This window comes from Perognathus longimembris, chromosome 28, assembly GCF_023159225.1.
Source record: "Perognathus longimembris pacificus isolate PPM17 chromosome 28, ASM2315922v1, whole genome shotgun sequence".
Lineage (NCBI taxonomy): Eukaryota > Metazoa > Chordata > Mammalia > Rodentia > Heteromyidae > Perognathus > Perognathus longimembris.
This window is the reverse complement of record NC_063188.1, coordinates 104315697-104328642: the sequence shown is the minus strand read 5'-3', so window position 1 is coordinate 104328642 and position 12946 is coordinate 104315697. Positions and strand designations below refer to the sequence as shown.

General features: G+C 38.5%; 1 protein-coding gene across 1 annotated transcript; it reads left to right on the top strand.

The window, feature by feature from the left end:
- Positions 1 to 12164: 12164 nt before the first annotated feature.
- Positions 12165 to 12642, top strand: LOC125343774 (small nuclear ribonucleoprotein E-like). Its single transcript, XM_048336317.1, has one exon. The coding sequence runs from the start codon at positions 12182 to 12184 to the stop codon at positions 12458 to 12460; it is 279 nt and encodes a 92-aa protein (XP_048192274.1). The 5' UTR covers positions 12165 to 12181; the 3' UTR covers positions 12461 to 12642.
- Positions 12643 to 12946: the final 304 nt, after the last annotated feature.

Here is a 12946-nt window from a genome sequence, read left to right as displayed (position 1 = left end):
ACTGGGAGAGAGCGAGGGGAAGGGTAACATTATCCAAAAAGAAATACATTCTTTCCCTGACTTATATAACTATAACCACTGCTTACATCTCCTTTATAATGACAATTTAAATAGTTTGGCTGACTCCTACTGATAATCTTAGCTATTCAGGAGGCTGAGAGCTGAGGATCAGAGTTAAAAGCCATGCAACAATACAAGGCTCTGAGTTCAAGTCCCAATATCAGCACAGATATAATAAAATAGAATAGCCAGATATATTTAAATACTTTGGAATTTTCAAAGCAAGCTACTGGATACCAGCATCTTCTTATGCTTTTTTCCTTCCTTTATTCTCTCTCCCCTTCAGGTTGCACACAAATTTTATTAATATAACTCCACATTATTGATGAATCCTTTGACCTTCCCCTTTCAAAATAGACCAAAATCATCTTATATAGATATATGTAGATATCCGCTTTTGCTGTGTAACCAATTCCCTTAAAAACTAGTGGTTTAGGGCTAAGAGAATGTATCTCAATGGTAGAGTACTTGCCTCACATGTATAAGGACCTGGGTTTGAACGCAGCACTGGGGGAAAAAATTTCACCATTGGTTTAAACAACCAGTATGTTTTTAATGCATTTTTTTTTTTTTTTTGCCAGTCCTGGGCCTTGGACTCAGGGCCTGAGCAATGTCCCTGGCTTCTTCCCGCTCAAGGCTAGCACTCTGCCACTTGAGCCACAGCGCCACTTCTGGCAGTTTTCTGTATATGTGGTGCTGGGGAATCGAACCCAGGTCTTCATGTATTAGAGGCAAGCACTCTTGCCACTAGGCCATATTCCCCAGCCCCTTTAATTCATAATTCTGAAGATCTTCTGATTCTGGGATCTTCTTCTGGTCTGGGACAGCTCACTTGCATGCCTGACCACACCTCTGCATTCAGCTAACAGGGATACGGATGTTTGCTGGTTAATTAGATATGAGTCTCATGGACCTTTCTGCTCAGGCTGGCATCAAACTATGATCCTCAGATCTCAGCCTCCTGAACAGCTGGGGTAATAGACATTAGCCATTTAATAATTGTGACTAAGCTGGGTAATGTATTAAAACAGAAGCTGCTTTTGAACATTTTTCGCCTATCTTTTTGAATTCACACCAGAATTTGTACTTCATATCCAACTTCATCAACATTTTCATGATTTAACACAATAATAAGGTCATGTCATTTATAGACATCTGTAGCTGGTAGAATTTTCTTAGAAATATGGGCCTGGTAGTGTCAAAATTTTTAAAGACAAAACTTGTAGCCATTATTTTATTACTCTGTCTCTGTAATATGACATAAAATACCATTATACAACATTAACTGTACCATCCAAATATTGTCTAAGTAAATGAAACATTATTCTGTATTTTTGCATTTTTAATTATGTAGCAGTCACAAATCTGATTTTGGATTGAAAATCTATTTGATTTGTTCTGAAACCATATAATTCAGGAATATTTACTCCAATGTTATAGCAAAGTAAAACATTCACTAAAAGTAATTTTTTAATGCAAAACCCATCCATATCTGGTATCTTCCTTATGCAGACTCTGGCATTTGATAGTATATTTTGTTATTTTATTTCAATTCAGTATTTAAGGAACACTTTTGAAATTATTTTGATTACTCTGACAGCTGAAATGAAATTTTCACAAAGATAGCAGATTTAGAGCCAGAGATCTGGTTAACACAATGAAAATGATGATGAAAATAATTTTACAGCAGCCCAACCTCACATATTGGCTTCATTTGAATTTTATATCAGAGTGGTTTTTTTAAACACTTTTTCTCTAACAGAAAACAGTAGCTTTCAACTCTTTTTGTTGGCCAAGAAAAGTTCTAAAACTTTGGAGATTTGAACAGTTAACTGAGTCCCAAAGACCTATGCCTTGGTATCTTACCTTAAAAATTATTTTCGGGGGCTGGGGATATGTCCTAATGGCAAGAGTGCTTGCCTCATATACATGAAGCCCTGGGTTCGATTCCTCAGCACCACATATATAGAAAATGGCCAGAAGCGGCACTGTGGCTCAAGTGGTAGAGTGCTAGCCTTGAGCAAAAAGAAGCCAGGGACAGTGCTCAGGCAGAGTCCAAGCCCCAGGACTTGCCAAAAAAAAAAATTATTTTCAGGGGGCTGGAAATGTGGCTTAGCATTTAAGTGCTTGCCTAGCATGCATGAAGCCCTGGGTTCAATTCCTCAGCACCACGTAAACAGAAAAGGCCGGAAGTGGTGCTGTGGCTCAAGTGGTAGAGTGCTAGCCTTGAGCAAAAAGAAGCCAGACAGTGGTCACGCCTTGAATTCAAGCCTCAGGACTGACACAAAAAACAAAAAACTATTTCCAAAAATTTTGGAAGGAGAAAAATCCTAAGACCTATGTAATTAGGAAATTAGTTCATTTTCAGAATAACTGTATACCCTTCTTGATTTAATAAATTAATATTCAATGATATAAAAACATTCCTAGTTAAATATTTACCCTCTCAAAATGATCTTCTAATGAGCATCAACCCAGCAATGGCTGCAGTTTCGAGCTGACAATGAGACTCAAGACACTCCAGAGGCTTCTCCATTTACTTGGGTTTCTACTCCCAGAGGACAGGAAATCACATGTACAATGTATTCATTTCTGCAGGTCACCCAAAAGCATCCGTCTACTTTCCTCCAAACCTCTGAATATGTTACACAGTGAAAAGGAGTTAAGGTTGGTAAATCAGCTATCCTCAAAATAGGGAGATGTTCTGGATTATCTAGGTGAGCCTTCTATAATCACAAATGTCCCCCAAAGTGGAAGAGGGTCAGCAGAACACACTGTGGGAATGGCTCAATCTATTGCTGGCTGTGGAGATGGAGGGAGAGGATGTGAGCCAAAACATGAAGAAAGCCTCTAGAAGCTGGAAATCAGAAGAAAACAGATTCTTCCCTAGCACCTGCTCAAAGAAACAGCCCTGCTGACAACCTTGATGCTAGATCTCCATCAGACTTAGGTCCTTCCGAACTGTAAAGTCATATTTATGTTGTTGTAAGATACTAAGCTTGAGAGCTTTGAAAGAAGGAAGAAAAAAAATTCTGGGAGAATAAATAAGGAGCAATTACAAAATTGATGAGTTCTAATATCAGAAACGTGAGGCACCAGGGGCAAGTCTGTGACAAAAAAAAAATGGGGGAGCAAGGTATTAAACGTTACCCTGGATATCTTTCACCCTCCTTCCTTCTCTGTAATGCAAGCCTGATTCTCATCCTGCTCTACAGAACAAGTACAAGCACAGTTCAATCCTCTTCTAGACCTATGAAGGTCTAGGAAAAGAGCAGCTAGAAAAAGGTCTGGGAAAAAGAGCAGCTCTAAAATAAAAAAGCCTAATTCTGTTTTACAACTCAATGTTACAAATTATAATCTAGTTTCCTTTGGTAGTTCTACATAAACACTTCTATTTTGTCCATAGAAGACAAAGGTTACCTTTTGAGGCAAATTAATGAAAAGAGAAAAATTTTGAACAAGCCATTTAGGCAACCTATAGAGATGTATAAAAATAGAACTTGAATCTGCATTAGATGGCTAACCCAAAAAGATGAAAATATAATCAAATTGTAGTGGCACTCCTCAATTTAATTGAACCTTTGAGGAACCTTGTCAGTATTATTGAGGCATCCAGTGACTCTCCACCGAACAGGGACAAAGGGTATAAATATATGCATGAACATTTATAAACATACAATCATTTGTCTATAACTTTTCCCCTAGCAAAGAATGCTAAACTGCTTATTAAGGTTTTTCAGATTAAAAATTTGAAAAGGCCTCAGTCTGAAGATTTCAAGGACTACTGCCCCCCAAAACCCACACCCTCAAAAAATTGCACTAACTTATTAGTTTCTTAGTGTTTTAGCAATTATAAAGTTCTTGATGAGGAAATCACCAAAGTTCAATATTCAACAATTTCAGAACACTCAGAGCTTCTCTTTTATACTTATTTTAGGCTTATCATTTTATTCCTTTTTAAAATATTTAAAAAATGGAAATCAACTAATGAACCAATTTGACAAGATCCTCCAATCTTTAGGAACAAGAAAACTTAATAAATTGTCAGCATTAACCAGAAATAATTAAATATGTAATTCATTCAAAGTTTAATGCAGAAAATAGACAATCGGTAGAGAAGGAAATTTCATGAAGAAAAATAGAAATAATTGTTTTTATCTGTGGTGGAACTTGAACTCAGGGCCTGGGCTCTGTCCCTGAGCCTCTTTGTACTCAGGGCTAGTGCTCTGCCACGTAAGCCACAGTACCACTTCTGGTTTTTCAGTGGTCAGTTGGAAATAAGAGTCTCATGAGGACTTTTCTGCCTAGGCTGGCTTTGAACCACAATCCTCAGAGCTCAGCCTCCTGAGTAGCTGGGATTATAGGTGTGAGCCACTGATGCACAGCTTCAGATCATTTTTATAAAAATTGTTCTAGGGCCTTGGAATGTGGCCTAGTGTTAGATTGCTTGCTTAGCATACATGAAGCCCTGGGTTCAATTCCCCAGCACCACATATATTGAAAAAGCCAGAAGTAGCGCTGTGGCTCAAGTGGTAGAGTGTTAGCCTTGAGCAAAAAGAAGCCAGGGACAGTGCTCAGGCCCTGAATTCAAAGCCCCATGACTGGCCAAAAAATTTATTCTAAAATAATCCTTGGTATTCCTATTACACACACACACACACACACACACACACACACACACACACACACACACACACACGTTGGGGATATATTTCATGGTGTTTGCCTAGTATATGCAAGTCCTAGGATATACCCCCAATATCTTTCCCCCCCAAAAAGTTCAAGTTAGAGTAAGCTTGTCAAGGATTAGCACAAATAGAAGGAAACAGACACTCTTATACACAGATGGCAAGGAATACAAGTGGATCCAACTTCCTGGAAGACAATTTGGAAACTACATATTAAGAGCCATGGTAACAGTTCGCCCCTGGCCCAGGACTTAAAATTTTCTTAGAATGTATCTTCATACCTGATTTATGTAACTGTAACCCCTCTCTATATCATCCTTATAATAACAATAAAAATTGAATTTTAAATTTTTATCTTAAGAAAATGAATGAAGGATGCAATAAAATTGTGAACAACATTGGTTGCTCTCATTTCAAATTAGAGAAAATTGGAAACAATGAAAATTCCTAACAATAAAGAACTATTTAAATAAACAGGACTTTGTTTTCCCACCCTTGCCCCTTCAATCTGTTCTCAATGTAGCAGAAGATGTCTTTCAATGAATGTGCAAGGACTTGATGATCACATCACTTCAAACCCTCTAATTGTTCCCTTCAATCCAGGTCAACACTAAATCTCTATCATGGTCCTGTGTCACATCTTGTACAGAATATATTATCTCTTCCTTGAACAAGTAGAAGTCCCCCAGATAACCCATGGTCTTCACCTTCTGGACAAAGAAGAACCAGAATTTTGAGCATCTCCCTGTTGAAGGAATTTCTACCTGACATTAGCTTTGACAAACACTTTCTACAGTTTCTCCAAAATTGTTATTATATTCATCTATCGCCTAGAGTGTTATGAAACTAGCTACTGTTTCTTGATGGCTCCCTTTGAGCTCTTTGTTTTACATGATCAGAATTTCCCCATACTTAAAGTCTGTCAAGTGCCTCCCCATTTCTCTACAGATCAATATCCAATTTCTGGTGGTCAAAGTTCTAGAACAGTGTTATACAAGTGAAGTATATTGGACACTACATGAATAAATCTGCAATAGGTCTATTTTAGTCAATATATCCAAATATCATTTCAATATATAACCAGTAATTTCAAAATGGTTAATAAGATAATTGTCATTTAATTCTTCATATTCTTTGAAATCTCAGATACATTTTCCCCTTATAGCACATCTCATATTGGACTGACCAGCATTTCACATGCTTCACTGTGTCTAAGGATCACTGAATTAGACAGTACAGTTTTACAGGGTCAAGGTCATGCCTTCCCCTTCAACCTTCTCATAAGATCTGTGCTATAAACATATTTAAACTGTAGATATCCAAATGTGACATTCTCTCATTCAAAGGGAATTATACATATTGAGTTTTAATATAGTAAGTTATTTCCTGAGATTTATTTTTGCCAGTCCTGAGGCTTGGACTCGGGGCCTGAGCACTGTCCCTGGCTTCTTTTTGCTCAAGGCTAGCACTCTACCACTTGAGCCACAGCACCACTTCTGGCTTTTTCTATATATGTGGTGCTGGGGAATCAAACCCAGGGCTTCATGTACTCGAGGCAAGTACACTGCCACTAGGCCATATTCCCAGCCCCCTATAGTAAGTTATTTAAAAGAAGAAAAAAGCCTTTTCTTTTTGTGCTAGGAATGCAATCCATTGCCTAGCACATACTAGACAAGTTCTCTCTCACTAAAGCATATCCCTATCCTAAGCAAATTTTAAATGGGCAAAACATTTGTATAGACATTTAACCAAAGGTCACATACCAATAGCAAATAACAGATGAAAAGATACTCAACTAAATTATTCATTAGAAAAATGTAAATGAAAATCAAAAGGAGATCGTACTTTACACCATTAGAAAGGTTAACATAAAAGACAGATAATAAAAAATATAGGTGACGGTATGAGAAAAAAAACACCTGGGAACTATAGATTTGTAAAATGATAGACCTGCTTCAGTAAATTCTCTTGCAGTTTCTCAAAATGTTAAACATAAAGTCGTTATATGAACCAACACTTCCCATCCCAAGTATCTGCTTAACCAAAATCAATGAAGATGTATGTCTACATAAGACATACATCTTTAAAGATGCTTGTAATCAAACCCAAATGTTCTTCAATGGATTGACAAAATGTGCTATATCCATATGATGCTTTAGCAATATGAAGGAACAAAGTACTGACCCATGCTACAACATAGGTGAACCTAAAAAAATATTTGGTTACGTAAAATATGCCAGCCGTAAAATACCACTGCATTTTAGGTCAGTGGCCCTGGGCATGAGCTCATCTCCACCAATAACAACCTGAGTGAACTTGATCAGCTCTTGTACCAGTCTAAAAGGCAACTGAGTAACAATTGCCCTTTCAAAGTTATTGAGCCTCCTCACACAAGAAAAGCAATACATAAGAACATGTTCTTTAAATGACTCTTACCAAATAGAGATGTAAGATTGCGAATGTTGGTGAGTATGTGGAGAAACAGTAATTTTTATGCCTTGATAATGAGAATGCAAATTAGTCTGTGGGCACAGGGTAAAGTGAAGAAGAAGGGAATTGTTGGTCAATGTTTCAGAGATAGGAGAAATTTGTGCTGAGATCTATTGCGCAAAGGAAGGACTGTCATCAATAATGTATCAAATATCTCATAATAAGAGAATAAATTTCAACTGTCTTTCTGTAATCCAACCCAAGTTTGTTGATCACAACTGAAAAAGACAAAAGGCTCCAGAACAAGGTGTTAGAATAAGGAACAATATAGGAAGCTAACAAAATTAAAGAAGATGGAGGCTATCTCCAACAAAGACCATCTTGCTTAGGGGTTGGAGGCTTATGTAAGGAGTTGTGGGAAGGCATGTCGGATAGGCTGGCACCAGGGAGGTTATAAATTTTGGGTGGTCTGCTTTTCTAATTCACAGACTGCTATTATGTGTGCAGGTCACCAGATGCTCTATCTGTAAATCTAAAAGAAAATTCCTGATTAAAAACTCTTAAGGGTTCTGTCTACTTAGCTCATGTTCCTGGAACAGTTAACTGCCATTAATCATTAGAATACAAAGGGCATCATTGATCCGGGAACAGTGGTACACCATGAGAAGCAACTATGTCCTAGAAGACAGGGGGAAGGGAGCAGAAAGGTAACTTTCACCAGGGAAGATAGCAAAAGCAACTTGTCATAGAACACTCTTAATGCATCCAGTGCCTTCAAGTCAAACATGTCATCTCAGAAAAGCTGGTGAGAGACTAATAATGTATTACTCAGCTGTGTGAGTTCCAAAATTAGTGCCTTTTAAAATCAACTAAAAGCAAGTGGAGATGGAGGGTTTATTTAGGTTTTCCCTTGCTTATATCACCACAAAATAAAAAGTGATTAAGTGAGGTGAGAGATATGTTAATTCACTTGCTGTAAATATTTGGCTTTGTAAACATATGTCTAAACATATCATTGTACCCCATAATTGTACATAATCATGTTTTGTCAATTAAAATATTGATTTAAAAATCATTTTAAAAATTGAAGGAAGATGTGACACTGTCCAAAAACAAAATATACTCATTACCTGACTAATCAAATGATAACCCTTCTGCATAACTTGCCTGGAATCCTAGCTACTCAGGAGGCTGAGATCTGAGGACCAGTTTGAAGCCAGCTCTGGCAGGAAACTCCATGACAATCTATCCCCAACAAACTACTCAATAAAGCCAGAAGTGGTGCTGTGGCTAAAGTGGTAGAGCATGCATGCACCTTGAGCAAAAGAAGCTCAGGGACAGCACCCAGAGTTCAAGCCCCAGGACCAGCCAAAAAAAAAAAAAGAAAGAAAGAAAGAAAGAAAGAAAGAAAGAAAGAAAGAAAGAAATGAAAGAACATGATTTTTAGTTACCTGTGTGCCATAGATTCAAAATTGTAAATCCTTGCCTCTCACGCTGGCTTTCTTTTGTACTTTGTTCCAATGTTTCATCTGGTCCTTTGAGACCTGAGAATCATCTCCTAGTTACTTCAGAACAAGGAACTACCTGATCCCCTTCAATCCAACTAGAGAAATGTACACTCAGTAAAGTCTATATAAATGGCTTTGCCTGGCTAAGCACTTGATACCTTTATTCCCTGAGTATCTTGAATGACCTTTCTCCAACAGCTGATCAGAGTAACTTGATTTGAAATAAAATGTGTTATTGCTAAAAGTAACACAAAGTCTAAGGGATGCTATTTGTTGTAGTCTCTATAATTTTCCTGTTGCTTTTTCTTTGACTTTCCACAAAGAATGTATATTATTATTGTATTTTGAGGAACCCATCGTTAAAAACATCTTAATGCTGATTCTATTTTAAACCACAGAATAATAGGCTATGTTATAAGAAATGTGAACCTATTCATCTGCATAATGTATTTATGAGGTAGATCCCATAACACTTGTTTATAAGAAAATCGAGAAATAGCGGCACAAAGACCAAACAATCTACCTGAGTCACATTTCTATTAAGTGATGAATTTGGTATTTGAACCCATGCACTATAGCTTTCAAGTTCATGCTTTTCAAGTTCATGCTGCTCTCTCTGCACTTAGGACACCACCCCCAGAAGTCAGAAGAGAATGAATGACGAATCCTCACTGAAGGAAACTTCACCCTCGGTGATGAAGCCCATCTTAGCTCCTGGGGTGTGCAGTGTGTTCTTCCTGGTGCTGCTTCCTTAATGTTCCTAGAATTCTAGGACTTGCTCTTACCAGTGCTCACAAAATACCTCCCCCCGCCCCGTTTCTACCAGGTTCCTCAGTGAACAGATGTTCACTGTTCTTTGCTGCTCACCCTATAGTGGCTTCTTCAGACTGTACAGTATTCAAGGCCTAAAACTACACCAGGACAATTATGTGTGCTTTGAAGTCAATGGTTTTCAACCGAGGTTAGACATTTCCACAGTGGAAATGTAGTAGTGTCTCAAGGCATTTGAAGTTGCCATATGTGGAGGATAGTGCTGATATCTACTAGGTAAAAGTCAGAGATGCTGCTAAATGTCCTCCAAAGTATGGGACCAGTCCCACTATGACACACTTATTCAGTCTAAAATGTCATTGAGAAACCATGCCTTAGATTCGGAGTGAGCCCCTCCTTTGCCTAAAGAATATACTTGCAGGCCTAAAAAAGGCTATTACATATCCAAAGCCTAACGTATGAAACTGTAACCTCTCTGTACATCAGTTTGATAATAAAAATTTGAAAAAAAAAAAAGGCTATTACATGGGTAGATTACCCCTTCTGAAACACTCAAATTCTGGGCAACAAGTTTAAATTCTCAATAAACCACTTAAATCTCAGGAAGTTTCTAGAGTATCCCACAGTTCCCAGGTTAGCCAAACTAACTATGGTCTAAATAGGTGCTCAGTTACATGCAAGATGACCATATTGTATCTTCCTATTATCTATGCTTAATCCTGCTGATTTTGAGAGCAGTTTTCTCTGGGGAAAAGACAGTGCTTATTCCTTGTTTTGTTTTGTTTTTTAATTGTAAACCAGCTAATAGTCTAAGCAAATAAAAATGTCTTCCAGTAGAGCACTGTATTATAGGACTGCTGTGTGAATCATCAGAACCCTTTGATAAAAATTCACCTTAATTGCAAGGAATAATTCAGTTTTAACAAAATGATACTCATTCCATAGAGGAAATGATTTTCTTAATGTCAGAGAGAACACCAAGAGCAGAGAGAATAAAAGTTGTACAGACAATGATTAAGATGGAAGTTCCTAGGTACAAAAGCAAAAAGATATGAAAGTCATACTTTTCCTTTTAGTAATGCTAATTAGAGAAGAGTGGCTTGCTATTTCCCTAGCATGAAAGATAAACTGTAATTTTCCCAGGAAATTTACTTCTGAGATTTTCTCACAAGAATTCAATGGTGCTTCTTATTAACCCTGGACTTTGTACCTTGTCTGTTCACTTTGTGCTAGTAGCTAGGAAAATCTCCCTTACTCACTGGGGTTCTTCAGAGCAAGGCAGGGAGGGTGAGGAGAAAAGGAAGAGTCCATGGCTCTTTACTTACCTCTGAACATTCTATCTACTCCCTCCCTCCAGTTTCCATTTCCTTCTCCTCTCTTTTATTTGTGCCAGTACTTGGACTTGAACTCAGGGCCTCATGCTCTCACATGACTTTTGTATTCAGGGTTATCACTTTACCACTTGAGTCATGGCTCCACTTCCAGGTTTTTCTGGTTCATTGGAGATAAGAATCTCATGGACTTTGTGCTAGCTGGCTTTGAACTGTGATCCTTAGAACTCAGCCCCCTGAGTTGCTAGGATTGCAGGCGTGAGCAACTATTGCCCAGCTTCATTTCCTTTTTTCCCCCCTGTTTCCCTCAACCCTGCCACTGGACCCTAGACGCCCTGCAGGTGGGGGACAGATGGGAAATGGCAGGAACCTCAGACATGGTAAGAAAATACAGTAAGTTTGCGGGGGGGGGGGGGGGGGGAGGAAGTGCATCTTCCCACCACATCCGCAGTTTGTGGGGTTGAAAACAGGAAACAAAGGCCTCTGATCTAATCATTGTCCAGCTCTGAGATTTGAATTCATCCAAGGAAGAGCTAGTCTCTCCCCAGCCTTTTGTGAAGTCATTAGGAGGCCCTCACTCACTTGATAGTATCTGTAGCAGATACTGTTTAGACACTTGAGACATAACACTACATAGAATAGATTAAGATAGGTTTCCTACTCTAGGCATTCACACAGTGAGACAAACAAGGATACTCTTAGGAGAAGAACACAAAGGTACATAATGCCTATGTGTATCTGATCATATAAAATACTGTGTATCATATGAAGTCCAGGAAATGGAAACGAGGTTATTTCTTTGTGGCTGCTTGTTTTCTTTTCTTTTTGTCTGCTTATCTGTCATTGGTAGGGTAATGGAGGACAAAGGATGAACAAATGCAGAAGTAGTACTCATGGGACACTATGTGGAAAATGAACTATACAATTTGTAGGTGGGGCTGGGAGCCAGTGGCCCACACCTGTAATCCTAACTACTGGAAGGCTGAGATCTGAGGACTACAGTTCAAAGCCAGCCCAGGCAGGAAAGTCAATGAAACTCTTATCTCCCATTAACCAACAGAAAACCAGAAGTGGTGCTGTGGCTCAAGTGGTAGAGCACTAGCCTTGAGCTAAAGAGCTCAGGGACAGTGCCCAGGCCCAGAGTTCAAGCCCCACAACAAAAAAAAAGTTATTATATAAGCCATGAAACCCCTTCATTCCTGAGTTTCTCTGAAGCTAGGAAAATACCTTTCTTCTCTTTGGATTCAGATTCCCTCTGTCACTCCTCTATCACATCCTAGGTAGCAATACCAGAAGTACACACTTTGGTCTAGATAATGCTGGGGGGTCCAGCAGGAGAATTATAGAAACTGTAAAAAGCTGTGGACAGGTGCGGCCTTTGTAAGATTCCACCATGGCGTACCGTGGCCAGGGCCAAAAGGTGCAGAAGGTGATGGTGCAGCCCATCAATCTCATCTTCAGATATCTACAAAATAGATCTCGGATTCAGGTGTGGCTCTATGAGCAAGTGATTATGCAGATAGAGGGCTGCATCATTGGTTTTGATGAATACATGAACCTTGTGTTAGATGATGCAGAAGAAATTGATTCTAAAACCAAGTCAAGAAAACAACTGGGTCGGATCATGCTAAAAGGAGATAATAGTACTCTACTACAAAGTGTCTCCAACTAGAAATCATCAGTGAAGTGAGAAGTTGTTAAGAATCTTATATGGTTGTTTTTTGTTTTTGTTTTTTTATTTTTGGGGTTTTTTTAGTGTTCTTTGCTGGGAATCTAAGAAAACATCCATTCATATTGTTTGATGAGCCCTTTTGTTAAGATGTGTACACCATTCTGATGACCTTCTGTTATCATCAGGTGACAATAAATGCCTTGGAATTGTTAAAAAAAAAAAGCTGTGGACAAATTATTCGTATTTTGCATGACAAGGCCGTTAGAGGCAGAGGAAGACAAATTCTGCTTTGGGTTTCTGAGAGCTGTTTTATAAAGTCATGCAACTCTATGTATTTCGTGTTTTGAGACTTGGCTACCTAGTGTTAGAGGCCAGAATGACTTTTTGGTAATTACTTGAAGAGTCTCACAAACTTTCCTACACAGGCTGGCTTTGAACCACAATCTTGAAACTGCCAATGCTCAGGTATTGGAGGCTTTTCAAGAA